Source organism: Vicia villosa, linkage group LG6 (assembly GCF_029867415.1).
Source record: "Vicia villosa cultivar HV-30 ecotype Madison, WI linkage group LG6, Vvil1.0, whole genome shotgun sequence".
Classification (NCBI taxonomy): domain Eukaryota; kingdom Viridiplantae; phylum Streptophyta; class Magnoliopsida; order Fabales; family Fabaceae; genus Vicia; species Vicia villosa.
In genome coordinates, this window is record NC_081185.1 from 161,546,384 (window position 1) to 161,569,988 (window position 23,605).

Consider the following 23,605-nt stretch of genomic DNA (forward strand, 5'->3'; position numbering starts at 1 on the left):
GTGTAAAACTGTGGCCTGTACTTCAATTGCCACGGCTAGACAACTGTAGATATTTTTAGCTGCAAAAGGAAACCGCGGTCTTATAATTTTCACTTCAAACTGTGGCTCAAACCTAAAAAAATATATCCCTCCAAAATTTCCCCCCTTTTTTTAATTTCCCTCTCATAATTATTTTCTTTTTAATTTTTTTATATTAAAAAAATGTAAACGTTCTATAGTGAAATCCAAAATCCTTCTTCTTAATTTTTTAGGGTTGCTGACCACCACTCTCAATTTCACAAACTCAAACCCTAGTAGCTTCACATTTCTTCACATTTCCTGACCACTTTCAACCCTCACAATATTGAAAATGAAAAATAAGAGGGATTTAGGGTAAGAGTACCTGTGACTATCGGGCTTCACGTTTCCTCTTCTTCTTCAACATGAACGGCTGCCACCTACCACTCCGACCAAATCTCGCCGCTGTGATTCGTTTGCATATCGATTCCTCTGTCTCAATCGATCCCTCTCTGTTCTCTCAATCTTGAAGCCTCTGATCTCATCTCCGATTCTTTTCTCGACATCACTCGCTCCTCATCTCCGCTTGCTCTCTCATCATGAACGGCTCGCGACGGAGAAATCGTTGGTGAGTTTGTTAGATGGAGGTTTGAAATCGTTGAAATCGTTTAACCTAAATCCTCTTTTTCAATCATTCAGTTCTAGCGAGTAGGTTTCTTTCCGAATTCGCAGACGCTAATGGCGAAGCCAAGTACCTCAACATCCTGGTTAGTTAGTTAGTATATTCTTCATTTCGTTTCATCTGTACTAAACCGACTGTTAACCCTAATTCGTGTTTTTTTGTTCATTACGTTTTTTCAGCAAGATGTTGCGAACCACAAAGCTCGATCTGTTGAAATTGATCTCGACGACTTAATGAACGTTAGTTTTATTGACATTTTCACTGTATTGTAATTGTTAGTTTCTAAGGTTTAGTTATAGTTGGTGATTTTAAGTGATGTGTTTGTTGTTTTCAGTATAAGGATTTAGATGAGGATTTTTTGACGCGAGTTACTGAGAATACGAGAAGATATGTAGGGATTTTTGCTGATGCGATCGACGAGCTCATGCCGGAGCCTACTGAGACGTTTGTGGATGATGATCATGATATTTTGATGACTCAGAGATCTGATGAAGGAACTGAAGGTGCTGATGGTTCTGACCCGCACCAGAAGATGCCTCCTGAAATCAAACGCTTCTTGTAAGACTTCATGTTTTTCCGGGATATTCAAATTCTAGGGTTTTGTAATATTCTATGATTTTGTACTAATTTGTTACATGTTATTAGGGTTGATTTTTGGCTTTGGCTTTTATATGTGTGACTTAATGATATGTATGTGTGGGTTGTTTTTGCAGTGAGGTTTATATTAAGGCATCTTCAAAAGGACGGCCATTTACAATTAGAGAGGTGAAGGTTTCAAACATTGGCCAACTTGTAAGATTAGTTGGTATAGTCACACGATGCTCGGATGTCAAACCATTGATGCAGGTTGCTGTGTACACCCGTGAGGATTGTGGCTTTGAAATTTATCAGGTAGTTCATTAGAGTATTGCAAGAACTGCTTTGATTAGATAGGCTTTGAAATTTACCAGGTAGTTGATTAGAGTATTGCAAGAACTACTTTGATTAGATAGACTTTGAAATTTACCAGGTAGTTGATTAGCGATAGAATTAGAGTTGTGAAAGATTGTACACATATAGAAAGTTCCTCTACAGAATAATATCCAGTTTTTCTCTCCTTCATTTTTTTCATGACCCCACCTCAAAAAAGGGCTTGTTTCCAAGAGGGATATGGCTAAGGTGGCTGCTTCAAGGAGGGATATGGCTAAGGTGGCTGCTTCCTTGGAATTAAGTGACAAGATGATAGGTTTGTTTCTTTTCTATGATTTTTGCATATGGTTAGTGTTCTGTTACCTTTTGTTCCTGTCCACCCTTACATTGTCATTCTTTCTGTTTTTCCCTTTTATTAGCCTGTCCTCTTCACCAACTGGTGTGATGGTTTGAGCACTACTAACTCCCTGGATGAGTGTACAAGAAATTCCATCGCATCAGCCCCCCAGTGTATCAGTAAGGAATTGCTCACCAAATTATATATTTTGATCCTTCACTCTGAAAGGTGATTTTTATCTGCGTTTTCAATCGTACAACAATGTCCTCGAACTTGAAAACTCGATCAAAGATAAATGCCCTTTAAAGATTGACATTGGACCTGTCTATACAATCGATGTAACATTTCTCCTCTCACGCTATAGTTAATTATTATCTTCCTCAGTTTTGTTATAGTTCGTGCTGCATTTACTAATGATTCTTTTTGTGGTTCAGCCTGCAAAAAGGCATGCTTATGCACATGGTGATAATAGTGTCTTCACTCCAGTTGAGAGGGAGTTGATTTTTTATATTGTAAGTTTTTCTGACTTGAGTCTCCTACTGAAGTGTTATGACAGTTGAAGTTTGTTGGTTAGAAGTTAGGTTAGGTAGTTAGTTGGTCCTGTTATGGTTAGAAAAACCAGTTAGTTAAAACTGTTACACAAACTGTTGAAACTTAAAATACAGGGCTGCCAAGGAATGTATTTTTGTATGGAAAGTGTTTTATGTAGGTATATATTGGCTTAAAGTAGGAATCCACTTCAGTAAATAAGTAACCTTTTACAATAAGCTCTAATGTTAATTTTTTTTAAAAGCAAAGTGTTTTCCTGGTCCAGATTTGGATATTTTATGTGTAATATGTTTATCAGAAATATTCTATGATTTGTTCAATACCTATATGTTCTGTAAATTTTTGTATGAGGAAGAGGAATCATGATTTGAATTTTGTTTTTCCAGATATTTGTGGCTTCTAGATTGAATGTTCCAGGAGCATGGAAAATGCCTCAAGTGAGTTCACATTATACTGGCTTGGCTGCTATTTCTTTATACTGGTTTGGCATTGCGAGAGGAACATATTGAGAGTAAATGGAAGTGATATCCGTCCATGGTACAGTCTTCAAACCCTTGTCTGATAGTTTATATTAATTTTAGTGATCCCTATAAAACAACAATGGACTTCTAGCAAATCCACATCTTCCGAAAAGAATATATGACATGTCTTCTGATAGTTTAGTGTGGTCACTAGTTGTTGCTAACTTGCTGGCTTGTAATCAGAATTAAAGAATATATGCTTAAGTATCAAACTAATATTGGAATTTTTAATCTTAAAATTAAAGTTTTGGCATTTCCTACTGTTTCAATCTTGGTTGATAATGGAATACCAAATGGTCAATTTAGACACATCTTGAAGTGCTTAGTGCCCATAATATTCTCACTGTCATGAGTATCTTGTAAGTTAATCGGTTTGATGGAGTTCACTCTGCTGTTTATTGTTAAATTGTACTAAACAATGTTCACTTAAAATATTACATTTTTTTCTTCTTAATTTGCATTAATCTGATAATTTTTTTGGAATGGGCATAGGTTATTTGCATGGTGGGTGAGAGTGCCGACAGTGTTACTGCTACTGTTGGCTCAGGAAGTAGTAACAACAAAATGCCAACTTTGGAGGAGTATGGAACCAATTTAACCAAGCTAGCAGAAGAGGTAATGACAGTTCTCGTTTTCTTCATGACAGAAGGTGGATGATATTACTTGGTGCATAAAAGCTAAAATGTTTATCATCTGTCCCTCAGGGAAAGTTGGATTCTGTTGTAGGAAGGCAGCCACAAATTGAGTGTGTCACCCAAATTTTAGGCCGTCGCACCAAAAACAATCCTTGCCTTATTGAGAGCCCGGTGTTGGGAAGACAGCAATTGCTGAAGGTCTTGCTCAGCGGATCGCTAATGGTGATGTACCTGAAACAATCGAAGGAAAAAAAGGTTAAAAGAAAGAAAACATCTAACCCTTAGCGTTTTTAAATTGCCGACCATTTAGTTGAGTTTTTATTCTATATTTGCGTACCATTATTTGGACGCGTTCAAGTAATTATGAAAATGTCCAGTTTTTATGTTACCTGGATGTTGGTAGTCTTTAGGAAGTGCTATCTCGTTTCAGTCACATGGTTCCATTACTAATTGCATAGTGTAGGATAAGTATTATAATTTTTACTTGCTGGATTTTTGGGAGTGTAATATGATTTTGGAATAATGTGAATACGTTCTTTGCTCAATTGTTTTTGACATACAACAGTCTTTTATGGATATACTTTTCTTCACTCTTTTAGTCTTTACACTATTAATCATCAACAAGCAAGGGGGTATTCAGGTCTCTTTCAATTATTTTCAAATTTATGGCTATACAACATCGATATAATTGATGATAATGCATACTACGATGTTTTTACCAGAGATTTTGAAGTAACTCACTGCACTTTATTTATAATTATTTGATTAGATTTATCAAAAACAATTGATGATTTATGTAGAAAAACATATATAACAGCGGTTTTAAATATGTGGTCATAACCAAACCGTGGCTATATCTTGAACCAAAACTGTATCGTAAATGTTAAATTGAAACCGTGGCTTTACCATATAGCCACAGTTTTCCAGTCATGGCAAACACAAACCGCGGCCTTAATCAAGCTACCTAAACCGTGGCCTAAAAAAGCCACGGTTGTCAAAAAGGCGTGGTCTATACCAAAAAACCGTGGACTTTACTTTAGGCCACGGCCGTATACTCCACAGTTGGATTTCTGTGGCCAAACCGTGGCCTAAGCGTTACGCCACGGTTATTTTGCATATAGCCTCGGTTTTCTGGGCGTGGCAGGAGGCCTTTTTTCCTGTAGTGAACCAATAAGAAAGAGTCTTTTTTTTAAATTTATTTTAATTTTAATTTTGGTTTTAATTTGATTCATGGGGTGGTTGAGATTATGAAGGAGAGAGAAAAATCAGTATTTATTTTTTTAAGTAATTAAAATTCTGTGATTGGTTGCGTGTAAAACAATTTCTTAGGTATGTGTCCACCTAAGAATTTTCCTAAAATTGATCAAAATAGTTTTTTTCAAATAAAAGATGTACAATTTCAATCTTAAAATAAAATTTTAAAATTAAAAATTTACACTTTCACCAAAATAAAAGTCTTGAAATTGAAAAATTCATTAAAAAAATTAAAACCATATTTGGCTAAGGCGATTTGCCTCTAAAAGTATGATGAAGTGGTGAGTGGGTGAGTGGTTTATGTTTTATTTTTGTTATTTATTTACTAAATAGTACTATAATTTATTAAATTAATTTGTTATTTATTTATTTATTAAATAGTATTATATTTATTATTAAATATTAAATAGTATGATTTATTATATTTATTATATTTATAATATTTATAATATAAAACGGAGGGAGTACAAATTAATTATTGGGAAAATCCCAAATTAATTAATTTCATGAAACCTCCGCAGCTACCTCTACTAAAGGGTTTGAAAAGAGAGTGTTCCGTACATATATCTACGGAATATTCTGATTTTCCCAATTAATTGGAAAAATCTCAAATTTCACCATGTTTTAATGCTTCCGTAGATGCATCTACGAAAAAAACTATTTTTTTTTAAAAGGATGCTTTCGAAAGTATATCTACAGAAGTTGGAGGGCATTTTTGTCAATTTAAACGTGCTTAAGAAATTTATGGATGTAGTGAGAAATCATCTTATATATAATGTTATGCATAATGCATGTGTTTATTGATATGTTTATTTCTCTAATAAAAATTAATTTAATAATATTATATAAAAGATAATAAAATCAATAATTCTTAATTAAAAATGTCTTTTCATGTCATTTTATTTTTATCAACTATTAGTATTGTTCTTGTGTAAAAACCAGTTTATAAGGTGAGTTTGCCCCTATGATAAGGGAAGCTGCCTAAATGAAGAGTGCTTGTGAATATCTTTGGGGATTTGGAGGCTGTCTTGCTTAATCCTCTTGAAGGAGTCCCTATTTATAGCTTTATCTTGGCCCTTAAGACCTCATTAAAGAGGTGGCTTTCGAGCTTTCTCACGTTACAGGCGTTAAGATGGCTTTAAATGCCTGATCATTGATGGCATAATCAATCATCAGTTATAGTCGAGCTATGTGTAACCTATATAGACGTTACGACCCTTCGCATCCCGTCCCTACGCGACCTTTACCCATACCCGACTGAGGTACCCGTTCATGATACCTCTGTATCCGACTACGACAACCCGAATGGACCTTTATAGTAGCCTATATCTGACTTGTATACTCGACTGACCTTGTAGGTTATTGCCGGATAGGTCTATGAAGCGTGTATGAGTATGCCCGTCTTTAGGTCGCAGTCTTACAAAAATCCCAAGCCCGAAACAAGTATAATCGCTAATTTATCAAATACTTAAATTTAACTTATCAATCATCAATTGTTTATTATCGATCATCAATAGTTATATGTTACTATCTACCACTAATTTATGTGCTAACTTATCCACTATCAATTATCTTTACTTTTACTAAAAGTGCCTATATTTTTCTATGTTCATACATCATATCAAATGGCTTCCTAGTTATTTTCGATGGATCTTAGAAATTGGTATTCTGCCTTGTCATTGATGAGTATGGAAGAAGTTGATTTCTAATTACATTTTGAGCTGCTACAAACTACCAGAGTGATGCTTTAAGGAACTTGAAGGCATAGCAGCGAGATTTTGAAGAGTTTTGAAGGAGAATGTTTTGGAAGATTGCGTCTATATCTTGAAATATGTTTGATATTTTTAAGAAAATTTAAAAACAATATGATTTTATATACTAATGTAGTATATTGTTTTTAAGGAACTTGAAAACATAGCAGCAAGATTTTTGTAGGGACACAAGAAAAATCACTAGATGAGCTAAGACAGAATGATACAGTCCAAAAAAGTATGTGGGTTGCAATTTTGAGAGTTAAGCAACTTTAACAAAGCTTTACTTGTTTAGATCAACTCTTTCATCACTCCATGTTAAACTTGTTTGGATTAACTGTCCTTTTCGAAAAAGATGCATAATTGCTTGTGTGGCTTAAACTTAGATGTCATCAAGTCAAAATTCATATAACAATTGCCAAGATAATGTTTCCTAGTAACTTGCATAACAAGGTAAAACCTGTGAACCAAATCTATCAAATTTTTTAAATAAGGATAGTTTATTACTAAGATATTTTCGAAAAGAAACGTAATTCACTACACCAAAGGAAATGATAATTAACTTTCTAAAGGAAGAGAAAAAAAAAATACACCACTTTTTCTTAACATACTGATTGCGCCTCTATCTTCCTTAATCCAATGTTAAAGCTAGTGCTTCTACACTTTGAACCAGTATTGCCTAAATCTACGTTGCCTCTCAGCATCATAGCAACAAATTCGTTGTAGTCTATTTGTCCATCCTGAAAGGATAAGAACATGAACATAGCAGCATCGTCAAAAGACGTATGAGATTTGAAAAAGCATGATTAAAAATATTATGTACTCACATTATTTTGATCAGCTTCTTGGATCATTTCCTCTAAGTGGACATCTTCCATGCCAAATTCTTTACAAACTTTTTGAAGCTCATCTTGAGTGATGTAGCCACTTCCATCTTTATCAAAATATGAAAAAGCTGTAACTAAATTATCTTCCCTACCAACTTTGTTAAAATGCAATGTTGCAGCTATGAATTCTCCATAGTCAATTGTGCCACTATTATCTACATCTGCCTGCAATAACAAACGAAATTGGTACAAATGGATTATAGTATTGTGAAACTAAAATCGTCAACACGAAAAAAAAACTTAGTTTTACTTTGTGACATTAAATAAAATGAATAAGATTTTGAACTTACAGCATTCAATAGATCAAAAATCTCAAATTCATTGAGATTAGCGCCGAACATTTTTAGTCCAGCCTTGAGTTTTTCGAAAGTAATTTGACCAGTGTTGTCAGTGTCTATCATCTTAAACAATTCTTTCAACCCAGAAATTTCTTCTTCAGAGAGATTCTCAGCAATAACCTGTATAGAAAGATTGTGGAAAATATCACAGAGAATACAATTTGACAATACCAAATTGAAAGCATATACTCTCACGTGATAGAACTATGTAATAGAGAAGTTACTAACTCTAAGAGCCATTTTCTTGAGCTTGTTCATAGCAGAAAATTGCTTTAGACGACTCAAAACTGCGGAATCAAGAGGCTTGTCTGGAGCAACTCCATCAACCTGAATCCAAGGGTGGCCTACAAAGAATTGGAACGACACCGTTTACAAGATGGTAATAAAAGTTCATGTTCTATATGATTGAACAATACAACATTTTCAGTCCTGAAAATATGAAATGTGTAATGAATATTATGACATTTCTAATGTGAACATATGAAATATGTTTCACCAGTATCATACTGTAAAAAAAAAAAAGTGGTTAAACTTACAAAGAACTTCATGTGCCGTTATCCTTTTACTAGGATCTCTAACAAGCATCTTCTTAACCAAGTCTTTTGCACTTTCAGAGATACTTGGCCAAGGATCCGAAGAGAAATCAAGTTTACCATGCAAAACCTCATGAAATATCTCTTCATCTATTTCTATAATTATCAAGGAACAAAATCAAAATCCTCAATTTTATACGAAATAAAAAAGGTAAAATCATTATTTTTTAAATGAAAAAGGTAATGAAGATATCTTACCACCATAAAAGGGAGCTGTTCCACAAAGGAGAAGATATATGATCACACCAGCACTCCAGACATCAGCTTCTGGACCATAGCACTCTCTGAGAATCTCGGGTGCAATATAATAAGCACTTCCTACTACATCACTAAACTTTTCTCCTGTAAATGAAGAATGTTCATTAGTCATAAACACCCAACAGATTCTCTGTGATCATTCATCAATAGTAGTTATAATCAATGTCTTAGAAAAAAGGTACACAACCGCGGTCTGGCTTGAGACATCATAGTTTTTCACGTGTCTACAATCGCAATCGACACTACATAACTCATATTAGACTATGGATCTCTACAACATTGAGGATTGAGTGTAACCCTGACCCCAGTTTAAAACCTTAGGTATAGTTCAACAAAATAATACAACCTAATACTCGGTTTTAGGGACTTTACAAGTTACTATTAGTAATAACTGAATCCTACTAATACTTTTCCGCAAAACAAATTGAAACTTCTAAAGAGAAACTTAGTTCCAAACCTGGTTTGAAGAAAACAGACATTCCAAAATCAATTGCCTTAAGAGTTGAATCTTCATCTCCATCAACAAAAAGAAAATTCTCCGGTTTAAGATCACGATGCATTACTCCAAGCGAGTGACAAGACTCAACTATACTAACAATAGTCCTAGCAAGTTTAGCTGCTTTTCTCTCAGTATAATGATCCCTTTGAACAATCCTATCAAACAACTCACCCCCTTCACATAACTCCATAACAATATAAACAACAGCCGAATCCTCATAAGCCCCTTTAATCGATACCACATTCGAACTCCCAACCAAGTGATGCATTATCTGAATCTCCCTCCTCACATCCTCCAAATCATCTCCTTTCACCAACTTCACCTTAGGAATACACTTGCATGCATATCTTTTCCCAGTCGCTTTCTCGAAACAAAGCGAAGTTACACCATATTGCCCTTTCCCAAGTTCATCTCCCAACTCATAATACTCACTAAAACAACCAGAGTTTGTTAGCAAAACTGACTCTGCTTTAAGTCCAGCACTTTTTGGCGGTACCCTCTTAATATTCGGCAACATCATCATAGGTTTTGGATTGGTTGGTCTAGCATGTTCATGTTTCTTGAACATGATAACTGGCTGTGAGTCTTTGTTGTCGATTTTGCAAACGGGTGGTGGGTGTTGCTGAACGGAGTGAGACCATGACCATGAAGCTGGAAGAAGATTAATAGATGGAAAGATGAATTCATCTTTGGAGGTTTTTCTGGATCCAACACAGTTGTTTCCCATATCTTGGAGTAGAAGAAAGTGCTTGTTTTGAGTGGAAAATAGAGAATGAGAAAAGGGTTTGTTTCTATTTAAGGTGATGATGAATGATGAATATGATGAGAGAAATCATGGAGTGTGAGTAAAGAAGGAAAGAAAAAATGTGATGAGTAATGGAGAGTGTGGAATTGTGTGATGGATCGAAACAAACATTCTCATTATGGAAATTGGGTGATTTTGGTATTGATTTTGAAAGTGTCAATTTGGAAAGTTTCATTGAGATATGATTGGAAGGTGTAAACAAGTGTGAAGAGAAAATAAGAAACTGCGTGTGACAGATAGGAGACAGAGTCCGAGGTAGTAGGGAAGAAATTGTTCGATTTTCGGTTTAAAGATTCGGATTGGAAGTGTTTAGGAATAGAAAGTCTTGATCTTGATTGAAAGTGTTTTAAGAGAAAGTCTTGATCTTGAGAGAGAGAGAGAGAGAGAGAGAGAGAGAGAGAGAGAGGAGGGAAATTAATGAGTGATATAGTTACCGCGTAGAAGCAATCCAACGGTGATAAAAAAAGATTGATTATATGAAGTGGACGTTTCAGATTTAGTTATTTTGCAAACACGAATGGTTCATAACTTCATTCATCGGCCGGCTCAAGCCGGCTTTTTTTATTCAATAAAATATGTATTTTGTTTAGGGATTAGGATCTTTGGTTTTTAGAATATATATATTTATTTCGGTTGATTTTTTTTAATTGATTGACCTGCTTGATAATTTATTTGTTAAGACAAAAAAAAAAGAGCTTTTTAGCTTTTCAAACTTGTAACTTTTAGTTTTTCTTTTTCCATTTATACCTTCATAGATTTAATAAACCTTTAAGATTTATTTGTTCTATGTAAAGAGCATTTTTTTTCATTATATTTAATATTTAAAAATTCTATAAAAAGAAAATGTTATCATAAATATTTTTCTATTTGTATACTAATATTTAGATTTAATTAACTGTTGAAATTTATTTATTTCATATAAAGAACAAATTTTTTTCCATTATATTTAGTATTTAAAAATTCCATAAAAAGAGAACCTTACCATAAATATTTTTCTATTTTTTATACTAATATTTTTTTTTTGAAATCAGACTAATATTTTGTAATAATAAAGACTGTTATTTTTCTATTTATTTTAATTCAAAAATTAAAAAAAAAAAAAAATAATTTGCCAATATCTAATATTTTATAGGCGCCAGAATTAATATAAATTGTCATAATAATAAAATTTGATTAAAATGGTAACAGTTGCAGAATTCGTAAAAAAAAAACAAAATGAATTTGCAAAATAACGCAACCCAATTAAAATATAGATAGTAATTTCACATTCTCTAATATTTTTAATCAAATTGAAATATAAGTAATAAATCAATAATATATTTTAATTTTATTTTTTTGGAATAAAGAATAACTTTTATTAATCCAAAAACAAAGTAATTCAGCCATCTCAAAGATTCAGGCCATAAAAAGAGAGAAAAAAACTACTCAATTAGTCATGGTATCTCTATTTATGTGTGTGCTTAAGTCCCTCTTGTGTGTGCCTCTTATACTAATAATATTCTTAATATTTTCTATAAGATCATTATCGAAACAAGTAGGAAAAAATTGACTTTCTCATTCTCCAAATCTCATGTAAAGTCTCAATGAAAGCATTCTTCTTTTCCAGCCCTTGCCCTTAGTTTGGTGGTGAAGTCAAACACTTTCATAGCGCCATTGTTGAGGCCTCCTATGGTAGCTTATCCAATTAAGCATTTCTGTCCATATTTTTCCCGTAATTGAACAAGCAAAAAAGTATACATTGTCGAACACTAAGTTTTCTATTAGACAGGAACACTCAGATATTTAAAAGGTAACATACCAGCGGTGTATCCTGTGATGATCAGCAACTTTTGTTGGATGTTAGTGGGCACACATCCAAAGTAGACCTTGCACTTAGCAGGGTTAGCTACAAGACCAATTGAGGCAGAGAAATTAAGGAAAACTTGCATCATAAGAGTGAATGATCCCTCATCTCCTATAGTAAACAAAAGCAAAGCATATGTTTGTTATCCCAAGTTTCTCATATTTGGGATGAAAGTTGAAATTAGGTTGACTTTTAAGCTTCTTAAGACACCTTTGCATGAACTCCTTAATCAACACAAAGAGCATTGGTGAGATGGGATCATCTTGCCTAAGCACCGTTTTAGCCCTTAAGCATTCACTTTGATGTCCATTGATACACTTGTAACACATATCATAATCCAGTTTATGAATTTGCTAGTTAAGTTCATTTCTCTCATGATTTCCTCTAACTCTTCACTCCACAGAATCATAAGCCCTTTTGCAAATCCATTTGAATTGCACATCTAGGTGAGATATATTTTCTGGTATACCCTCTTAGGACTGAGCTGATAATCTTACTAAATCTTGTGGTCAGAATCTTTGAAATGATCTTGTAAAGTGTGGTGCAACAAGTAATGGGCCTTAAATCCTTCATAGTTTTTGTACGAGAGGTTTTAGGGATCAAAGTGACAAGTGCAGAATTCACTGCTTTGTACATTCTCACATTGTCAAAGAAGTCGTACATTGCTGCTCTCACTTCCTTTCCAACAATTTCTCATGTTGCTTTGAAGAATTTAGAATTAAATTCATCAATCCCCGGGGCTTTGGTATCACCAATACTCTTTAAAGCTTGCCATATCTCTTGATCAGTCACATATTGAATTAAATATTTTCTTTGTTGATCTTGAACTTGTGCACCATCTCTCAAGGCTACCATGTCAAATGTGCCTTAGATGTGTAGCAGCCTTTCCCATCAAATCACCATAAAATCTCAGCACCTCCTTTTCAATATATGTTCTGTTCTTTTTACTTATCACTGTGACATGGAAGTATGCATTGTTCCCACCACCAAGTTTGAGCCAGTTTCTTTTGATTTTTTGCATTAAGACATTCTCTTCCATCTCAGTAGTTGCTATGATTTCAGATGTCCAATGTTTCACCTGATTCATCAAATCTGAATTAAATTTGTCCTTTGAAAGCTCCTGCTCTGCCTTTGCTAATTGATCTCTACTATGTAGGATATGTTTAATTCCTGCAGTTGTTCTTTTGGCAAACTCCCTCATATTAGGTTGAAGTCTCTTCAATTTCATCCAAACTCTGTACATAGGCCTTCCTGCAGCATCCTTGTTCTAACTGTGACTCACTGTTGTGTTGTTTTGTAATCATGTTTATCCACAACACAGATCAGGAATTTGAACTGAATTATGTGTCTAGCCACACAATTATACCCCATTAGTTGCACCTTCAATGGAGCATGATTAGAGATATGGGTTGGAAGCACCTCAATCTCACATTGAGGGAAATGCACAAACCAAACTCTATTACACAGGACATGATCAATTCGAGAGTAGATGATACCATTTGCATGCTTGTTAGACCATGTTAAATATTCCCCTTTGGTGTCATGTTCATAAAGACCAACCTCCTCCATCATTTGTGATTTCTACTAACTGAACTTGACCGGGTATCCTCTGTGCACAATTGCTAAATTAATTCACTAATTCCTCAAACCACTGAACTTGACCGGGTATCCTCTGTGCACAATTGCTAAATTAATTCACTAATTCCTCAAGCCGTGTAAAACCACAACTCTCCTTCAAAAAGATTTAACACTATTACTTCAAAAAGATTTAACACTATTACGTGTCCAAAATTAAATTCAAATCCAGGATCAATGGTTAAGAGGTAAAAGAACCCACCATCTCATCCAAGTGCTCTTGTATGAAGATCGGTTATTTAATTTTTGTAGAAAATGAATTCTGAGTTTTATTGTTTGGTAGTGGTAACATTTATATTCGAGTTTGTTCGATCCTCGATTCAGATATACTTCTCAACGGAAAGGGTGACTTACTTTTGCAATCCATAAGTAGTCTTCTTACCTTTCACATAGATGCAAATTTATGTTAACACTCCAAAAGAATTTTAAAATAAAAAGATGAATACTTTGACTACTTATCATTGAATACTCACATCTAGAAATTTCTATTAGTTCCATTACACGGGAATTTCCCCAAAACATCTAGGACAAGTTGTAGCGGTATTACTACAATCTCACCACCCATCCACAGAACCTAGCTAAAATGTTAAGTTTGTTTAAAAATTTCATACTACCCTACAAAACATCAGCCAGTTTTTCTAGTAAAAAAGAAAAAGCTAAACAGCTGCCAAAAAGACATTATTAAAGGGCATACATTTAGTCCAGATGCTCGTAATCGAACTCAAAAAATATAGCAAGTATGCAAGACATTTTAGTTTAAACGTCCTTTGCCAATCCACTGAAATCAGTATCCCCTGATTCCATATCCTGGGATCTAGGAAGAGTTTCTTGCCTACCATACTCTTCAATAGGTATTCCTCGCTTCGTAGGGGTTGAAGATGACGACTCTGCCTGTGCAATAACATCAAAAAGGCCATTTTTCATTTCTTCAGCTGCTTCAAATAAGCGACTGATACCACCAAAGAAGAAGTTGCGCTCCATGTTTTCAATATCATTTCGTAGACCGGGGAAGAACATACCATGGTCTAATGGACGGTTTGATGAGCCAGATGTGGTAGATCTTCCTTTAAGTACCTCATTAGTGATATCTTCTTCCGTGTACTCCTTGTTTGATTGCAGCACTTCAACAGGCCTGAGAAATAGTCAAAGGTAAAGATCAAATTTTAGTTTCAGTGGCATTTGGCATTTGAAGTAGAGAAGAAAATTGAGTACTGCAGCTCTTATTCCCAGGAACCCACTGACCAAAAATTATAATCAACCAATAGAGCACAAAAAAATAACTTTTAAAAAGAATGTTTCAATATAAGTTGATGGAGCACTTCCAAAAAGCAGTGCTGCCTGTGCATAAGCCTAATACCAAAAGTTAATTGAAGCATGGGCAGCCATGTGTCTGTGGACTGCACAAATAGAATGATATCCATACATCATATTATAATACTTAAAGTTTGAATCGAGTGTGTAAAATTTCAGTCATTGTGTCCATGGACTGCACAAATAGAACGATATCCATACATCATATCATAATACTTAAAGTTTGAATCGAGTGTGTAAAATTTCAGTCATTGTGTCCATACTTCAAGGGAATCTACTTATCAAACCTTAGAGTACTAAACCTAACCTAAATCAAATAGGGGCACAAAAGCTCTAAAAATCAAGTTGTTAGGGCATCAAAAACCAAGTATGGATTTACTCAAACGCTCAATTGCAAAACACACACATGTGTGGCATGCACAAATAACTGACGCCTATGATGCATAGGTTCGGGTATGGTACTCGGTGCGAGTACCACTACTGGTACGGGATATAACATTTAATAGAAATTTGAGGTACGGGTACATTAATAATAAATAGAAGTTTCTTAGGAAAATTATTAGTAGAGAACTAAATTGTTTAGAAGTACCCATGCTTCACGCATTCCCTTTCCCACAATGTTGCATAAGAGAGCACGCACGCACCCATGTTCTTTTCGGCTGTGAAGCAACTGAATATTGAAAATCAATTGCATCTTCTATGTTTACATATCCTCTCTGAGTAAGTATAAATCAAAAGATTTTGGAATTTGTTCAAGGCTCTTAATAAAGAAAAATAATGTCCATCATCAAAGCCTCTGTCAATTGCAGAGGCTCTTCAAGTAAACCTCTTCTTCAACTTATACAGAAAAATGATCTATCTATTGCATAATCTGAATGTTTCAAAGATTCTGCAGTTCAGAATTTTATAAGTTGTCAATTTTGTCACAACATAGTAAGAACCAATCTAAATTTCCAATACCAAGATTCACTAACGCAATATGCAATCATCTAAAATCCGTTCACAATATTCTTGCCCAAACTCCAAAAACCGCACAATAACCTATCATTGCAGTGGCATTGTGTAAGCAAAGCATCATGGGTTAACTTCCAGTTAAGATCTTGATCAAACCCTAAATCAATCAGAAAGAAAGATGACCATGCAAAAAAACAACACTTTCTTCGTAAGAAGAAAAAAAATCGACTTTCAATAACCTAAAAAACATACTATTCAATCAAAATCAATACCTCCAATCTTTACCCTAATTTTCAACTGGAAATATTCTAAATTTTGATTCAAAACAAATTTCAAATAAAAGAATTAGAATTCGCATCAAAATCCCTTCCTCTTAAAAACTAATCAACGAATCGATCACATCTTTATAATAAATATAATAAAGAAGAGGAAGAAGAAAGAAAGGAAAGTATTACCTTCCAGCGCAAGTTCTGAGAAGCTCTTCGGTTTTCTCGCATTTCCTAACGAACTTTCCAGGCTCAACCTCTTCCGTTCTGCACTGCGATTTCACGGTTTTTCTCGTGGAGCTATGTTCGTCGGAACCCGAAGATGTGTTGCGTTGAAAATCGTCGCCGTTGTTGTCGTCGTCGCTCCAAACCCATCCCATTTTCGCGTTCTTTCAATTTCGGTTTTTGTTTTGTGTGTTCTAAATAAGGCGGTTATTATACAGAATGAAGGAGCATTCTAGAGACTACTGCCTTTAAAAAGGGTGGTTTGAATAACACCGTTGTTTACTTGGATAACAAGACTATTTTAATTTTAGTTAATATTTAGTTAAGTATTTTATTTGGAATAATAAGCAAAATTATTTTGAACTTAATCAATAAATTTTGTAAAAAAGAGACAATTAATTTTTTTTGAATCAATGAGATTTTTTCATAGCAGTATTTAATTTGATTTAGTCTGAGTTTTCTTTTAAAGTGGGTCCTATTATTTTTTTTAAAAAAAGTGGGTCTTATTATTGTTTGTGTCTAGACTACATACACGTGAGGTTGGGATGGGACAGAAAACCTTGACTCCTACATACCTGATTTTCTTATTCAGATTGGTGTCAAACCTTTGAACATGTTCCGTTGCAATGACTAGGGGTGCTCGCGGTGCGGTTTGGGCGGTTTTGACGAAAAAAATCATCCGAACCGCAAGAGAAAAAATAGTGCGGTTTGGTTTGGTTCGGTTGGCTTTTAAAAAAATCCGAACCAAACCAAACCAAACTAATGCGGTTTGGTTCGGTTCGGTTGGTTCGGTTTTTTACAAATATTTTATTGAGCCATACATACACATATAGATGATAGCATAATTTTGTATTTATGCATTCATACACTATCAAATAACAACAAATCTCGTCATATTTTGACAACAATTTTCCATTTAATATGTAAAAATTAAATTAGACAAAAGTGGAATATTAAACATAAAATAATAGCATAAAACAATATAAAAATTATTATAACGAAACAAAAAAATAGAAGAGACGAAAGATTAGTGAAAGTGAAAAAGAAAAAAAGTGTTGAGAGATTAGAGAAGAAGATATGGGATAAAAACGAAACTGAAATACGGAACATTTACATAAAAATGAGAAGGTGAAAAAGAAAGAATATAAAAGAGTAGAGATTATAGAAGAAGAGGGAAGATGTATATGGCAAATAAGGTGCGATAATGTTATTAGAGATTTTAGAAGATCGGGACTGAAATTATATGTGTAAGGATGAGAAAATTATTCGTAATCATAATGCTAATGTATAATAAGTTTAAGTTTGGGTTGGATGTGAGTTAGTAAAATTTAGGTTGTAACATAGTGCGGTTTGATTCGGTTTGGTTCGGTTTACAAAATACAAACCGCAAACCGAACCGAACCGTGCGGTTTTGTAAAAACTGACCCAAACTAATCCGAACCAAATGCGGTTTTTTGCGGTTTCGGTTTGGTTTGGTTTGGTTTGCGGTTTTCTATTGGGTTGGTTTGGTTTTGATCACCCCTAGCAATGACAGACTCTTGAGATTGTTCAATTTGGTCCCAGAATCAACACAATGTTATCCAGATTCAGTGGAACCTTGATCCTATATTTGTGTATCGCATAACATCATGTCGTATCATAATACACATGTTCATTCAATTTCCAAGGAATCCCATCAGTGTTTCATCGTTCCTATCTTTACTAACTTAAAAGAACAACCAAAGCCTGAAGATTCCTTGGAAATAATCGAACATGGAATTGCATCCCTTCATGCATACATACATTCATGACAGGTAATCAGATATGCAGTTCTTATTATGATCTGGCCTCCTTTCACTTGGTCTTCTCTTCAGAGGTATAATTCTGACTTCCCGACACTGTAAGCAACAATCAAGAGTTATCCATGGAGTCACTTCGTGAGGATATGACTGAGATAAGAACAGATATGGGGACTAACATGGGTCAATGTATGTAGATTATTTAAGTCCTTTCTCTTAGGCAAGAAGAGTTGAGACAGGTTCTACAAAAGACAAGTACATATGTTAATCTCGCCCTAGGAGATTGTCTTGTGAATCAGAATGTCCGAAATACTGTTGAGATTCATATTCTTGCTAGGGAGACCTCACATCATGAGAACAATTCAGAACTTGAAGCCGTCAGGTTCCCACTTATTAAGACTAAGCAGATGCTTCACTTCCTAGAGAAAAGGTTGAAAGTCGTAGAAGGTCGCAACTCCGTTGATTTTGACGTTGTTGGTTTGTGCCTAGTACCTGGTGTCAAGATCCCTACTAAGTTCATAGTCCCTAACTTTAAGAAGTACAAGGGCACCACTCGTCCACTGACTCCCGTGAAGGCATTTTGCAACAAAATGACCCCTTATGCTGAAAATGACAAGATGTTGATGCATTTCTTTCAGGATAGCCTCAGTGGTGCATCTCTTGAGTGGTACACTTAGCTCGAACGAACCCATGTCCGAACTGGGAAAGAATTAGTATAAGCCTTTGTCAAGCCTTACAAGCACAACAGTAACATGGCCCCGACCAAAATTCAACTCCAAGCTTTGACTCAGAAAATTGATGAATCGTTTAGAGAATATACCCGGAGATGGAGAGAATTAGATGCTAAAGTTCAACCTCCACTCTTAGAACGAGAGCTCATGGATATGTTCAAGGACATGATGGAAATTCCGTACTACCAATGCCTGGTAGCATGTAAAGCCTATGAATTCTCAGAATTGGTCACCGTCGGAAAACGAATTGAGAACGGTCTCAAGAATGGTAATATCCAAGTTGTTGATACTCCTTTTGATTTCCCCAAGAAAATGGGTGAAGAAACCCGTGTAGCTTCTAAGTATGAAGAGGAATTTCTTGATTATTCCCCAGATCATATCTCTTGTCATGAAGTGGTAGCAATTACCCCTATTCAGGATGATCCATAAATTTGTGTTGCGACTCTCAGTCAATCACCTACTCAGTTTGTTCAACGGAATCATGTTCCATATGATCAATAAGTTTAGTATGTGCCGCAACTGCGAAGCTATCGACAGAATCGTCACCACCAGGGTATACAGAGGTACATAAGTCCAAAAAGAGTGTGTGATGATATACCTATGACTCATGAGAAGTTGTTCTCTCACTTGATCAAGTTTTCCTTGTAGAACCAAAACACTTGGATCATGTTCATTTCCCTTATCCTGTGGGATTCTACCCTAATGTTAGTTGTGGCTACCATGTTGGGGTACCGGGTCATTCGATGGAAGATTTTAAAACATTCAGTGACATGGTTCAAAACCTGATCGACGCAAAGGCTATCACATTCACACTTGTTTCTCTCAATATTTAATATTTAAATATAATTATATTATATGTTTTATAATTTTATTGTTGGACTAGTCCATACTAAATTTTCCCTTTAATTTGAATTAGGCTCCCACTACTAAATGGTAAAATTGATTTTTGGAATAGTTAATATTAATGTTGAATATCAAATTGTCAAAACAAGAATATAAGTATATAAAAAAAAAGACAAAATATGAGAATGTAAAGGTTTTAAAGAAACAATATAGTACAAATCATACGAAGTCCATTTATAACAGATTAAAATATGATTTTACTTTATAATTTTAAAAATAATTTTTACAATAGTTAACAAGGGTCGATCTCGACATTTTAAAGGCTCAGGGCAAACAAATAAATGGATCTCTAATAAAAAATTATGTTTTATTTGCATTCAAAATGAAGAAAAATCTCGGAGATAAGATAAAAAAATGAATTGTAGCTAGATTGAGAGAGCTATAAAAGAATGGAGTGTTAACTTATGTAATTATTTCTAGGGCCGGTCCAACACATATTAAGGCCTAAGACAAATTCTAAAATAATTTTTTTTCCTATGATAAAAAAAAATTAAAATTTTTCTTTTATAAAAAAATGATACTTTACATAACAAAATTATTTATTAAGTTGTTATAATCAATATTGTTTAATCAAATAAATTTTTAATTAATAATAAAATTAATTCATTTAATTTTTGGTGTAATATTGTTGATATTAAAATTAAATTTTATTAACTTCAATTTAAAAAAAAAAAAAATTTTGGTTGCAAACATTTATAAGAATTAAGTCTCTTTGTATAGTTAAAAATATCAATTAGTATATTATTTTTAACTTGTATTATTTTTTATAAATTTAATAATATACTCATTAATAATTAGTTAGAGTAATAGTAAAAAAAACTTTACAAAAAATAAAGGAAAAACATGGGTGTTGAATACGAAATGTAATGATACAAGTGTATTTGAAAGTCACATAGTAATGGGTATGTTTAATAATATTTATTGTAAATATACACTAATAGAGACGTGAAACATTTATTGCAAAATAAGTATGATAGGCAAAAACGAAAGAAGGTAATGTTCATGTGAAAATCCAATAATTAAAAAAAAATGTCACCGAACCGAGACCGCTAAGCTTCCCAAGACATGACTTAGACGCTAGGCTACAAGTAGTTATTTGTTCAGTATATTCACTAACATATATATATATTTTATGATTTCAGTATTATGATTTATTAACTCAACCTCCATATTTTTTAGGCCCTGAGTTATGGGCATGCTTGCCCAGGGCCGGCCCTGTAATTAACTAAAAAAATATTACAAGTTATTTTGAATTCATTTGTTACAAATTAAAAGAGTAATTTTGTTTTATTATTAAATATTTTAAATTTTTTCAAAAAGATATCGGTACCGGGATAATTTCATTGGATCCTAAGTAGGAAGGTCCGTGAATACAAGATGCAAATTTATTGCCTAAACTTTGGGTGTGCGCCCAACGCGGGGGCAGATCATTCGATTTAGGAACGGGGTCATCTATATTTGGGTGACAGACCTCCCGTTTGGGCTTGGGATGCCCGAGCCAACTCTCATTGCATATTTTCATAAATTAAACATGACTCTTAGTATCATGCAATTCTCTAGCAAACGCCAACACCAACTACATGTATGAACTATATATTTTTGTAAATAATGCATACCACCTGCCAATTTTTCATTTATTAAATATGAATCTCTAAGTCATACATTTTATGTGATAATGAATATTATACTATGTTAAAATAAAAGTGATCGTAAACTCTATTTCATGTTATATTTTTATACTGTGGTTGTGGTTGTATTATCTATCTAATAACTATTTTTAAAAATAGCCGCATTAAATTTTGTAACATTTTATATTACATTTGGTTACCACTTTAAAATTAGACAAAAACATTCAAAACATTATTTTTTTATTTCTTATTTGTCTTCATCTTTTGTTTCTTTCTTTTATTGTTTTTTATTCTATTTATAAACAAATATAAAATAAAAAATATTTTTGCAAATGCATAAAGTATGTTTTTATCAATTCATGTTGACATTTGTCAACAAATTAAAATAGTTGTTAATTTTAATCTTTCTATTAATGAAAGTATATCTTTTAATTAACTTTTAAATATATATAATTGAAATAACTAATAATAAATATATTATTAAAAATATGAATGTTTTTTTTAATATTTATAATCACACATGTGTGTTAAATGCACAATATTTTTTATAGGTAATTATATACAGGGCCGGTCTAGACCTTTTAGAGGCCCGGAACAAATAATAAAATGGACCCCAACAAAAAAAATTAAACAATTAATCAAAATATTTTGTATTAAATAATACTAATATACTAATATGAGAAATGCTAAGAACACTCTCTTTTTACTAAATTTTTAATAGTATATTATAAAATAAATATGATAATATATTTTTTTATAAAAAAATTATAAATAATTTGAATGAAGTTAGATAAATTTTTTTAGTTGTTGTTAAGACTGCATAAGAATTAATAAAAAAACACAATTAATAAAAAAACACGTAATAATATTGTTAGTAATAATTAATGAAACTATATAACAGAAAACAATGAATAACTAAAAAAAGCATGGAACCGAACCCACGTCCTTGGCTATGGAGGTAAAGAAGTTTTCCGCTGCGCCAAAGAGCAACTATATGATTGAGTTTCAAATTAAATTATATGTAATCATTTTTTGTTAATTCATAAAGCCCACAATCAAAAATTTGAGGCCCTCTATTTTTGAGGCCCTAGCCTGTGAGCCTGCTTGCCCAGGCCCAGGGCCGATCCTGATTATATATTTGTTCATCTATTTTCTATTTGAAAAGAATAATATTATTTTGTTTAAAAAAACTTCTTTCTCATAAAAGATATAAGTAATTTTATTCAAGTTAGATAATTAATAAATAAAATGATAATTGTGCCCATGCTTACTATTTCTAAAGGACTTAAAATTGTTTTTTCAAAAATAGTTATACTAGCCCTTATAATTAGTTTGAAAAAAATCATTAAATAAATAAATAATTATAAGATGTGTCGTGACGCGAATTCGTTCTGGGGAAGTTATTACCATCCTGCCATCTGTTGTATTCAACGGAGTCTTTTGATCGTTATATATATATATATATATATATATATATATATATATATATATATATATATATATATATGTATGTGTGTTACTGTTTGTTTTTAAGCATAGTTTGTATTGCGCAAGAACGGATTTAACATATTTGTTTTTATGAAAAAGATTTTTGATCGTCGGAAAAATAGAGTTTGATTATTAGGAGACTAATATCCAAATCACAAGTCATAATCATCCAAATATCTTGGTAATGAGAGATATATGCCCAACAAATATTGAACTAAAGTCTATGAATGAAAATGGTCACTATAAACGGTCAAGTCATATAACAAGTGTTCAAAGTACTCGAGCTTACTAATTAGGATGGTTGCTTTCAGTTGTATGGAATTTTAAGTGTTTTAGAAAGGAAATGCTTGTTTATTATGAAAAAAAAAAATTGTTCGAGCTCACTAATTAGGATAGTTGCTTTCAGTTGTATGGAGTTTTAAGTGTTTTAGAAAGGAAGAAATGCTTGTTTATTATGAAAAAAGATTTTTGTTTTATGATATCAAATAAAATATAATTCAAGCAACATAATTAGCCTCTTAAAATATCTAAAAGAAATAAAATCTATAAAAAAATCTAATATCTAAAGAAAAACTTAAATCCTAAAAAGGATTAATCAAAAGAAATAAAAATGCTAATAAGAATTAAATCATTAAAGAGAACCAAATTTCTATAAAAAAAAAAGTTTCTAATTAATTAATACTCTGCCACGGGTGTATGCTAAATAAAGCTGTGTAGAAGTAAAAGGTGGCGTTGGGCTTTGGTGTTCAGGCTCATTTTTTATGCATATTGCCAATAGTGAACAAATGAGAAATGATATTCTTACACAATTTTATACACCTACACAAA

At 33.1% G+C, this 23,605-nt stretch overlaps 2 protein-coding genes and 2 long non-coding RNA genes across 4 annotated transcripts; 2 read left to right on the top strand and 2 right to left on the bottom strand.

Annotated features, from left to right (window-relative positions):
• Positions 1–223: 223 nt before the first annotated feature.
• Positions 224–923, top strand: LOC131610900 (uncharacterized). Its single transcript, XR_009286687.1, has 3 exons — positions 224–625; positions 697–764; positions 859–923. It is a non-coding gene; the product is annotated as an uncharacterized LOC131610900 (long non-coding RNA).
• A 503-nt stretch (positions 924–1,426) lies between these two features.
• On the top strand, positions 1,427–4,821 carry LOC131610899 (uncharacterized). Its single transcript, XR_009286686.1, has 6 exons — positions 1,427–1,904; positions 2,008–2,263; positions 2,360–2,437; positions 2,861–3,011; positions 3,488–3,610; positions 3,700–4,821. It is a non-coding gene; the product is annotated as an uncharacterized LOC131610899 (long non-coding RNA).
• Positions 4,822–7,098: 2,277 nt separating this feature from the next.
• Positions 7,099–10,405, bottom strand: LOC131610898 (calcium-dependent protein kinase 24-like). Its single transcript, XM_058882963.1, has 7 exons — positions 9,169–10,405; positions 8,652–8,795; positions 8,397–8,549; positions 8,089–8,204; positions 7,813–7,980; positions 7,463–7,687; positions 7,099–7,375 (listed from the first exon to the last, which is right to left on the bottom strand). Exons 1-7 carry the CDS (start codon positions 9,935–9,937, stop codon positions 7,238–7,240), a joined length of 1,713 nt encoding a protein of 570 aa, XP_058738946.1. The 5' UTR covers positions 9,938–10,405; the 3' UTR covers positions 7,099–7,237.
• A 3,511-nt stretch (positions 10,406–13,916) lies between these two features.
• LOC131610901 (fra a 1-associated protein) lies at positions 13,917–16,463 on the bottom strand. The gene is made up of 2 exons (XM_058882964.1): positions 16,214–16,463; positions 13,917–14,625 (listed from the first exon to the last, which is right to left on the bottom strand). The coding sequence occupies exons 1-2, from the start codon at positions 16,402–16,404 to the stop codon at positions 14,250–14,252; spliced, it is 567 nt and encodes a 188-aa protein (XP_058738947.1). The 5' UTR covers positions 16,405–16,463; the 3' UTR covers positions 13,917–14,249.
• Positions 16,464–23,605: the final 7,142 nt, after the last annotated feature.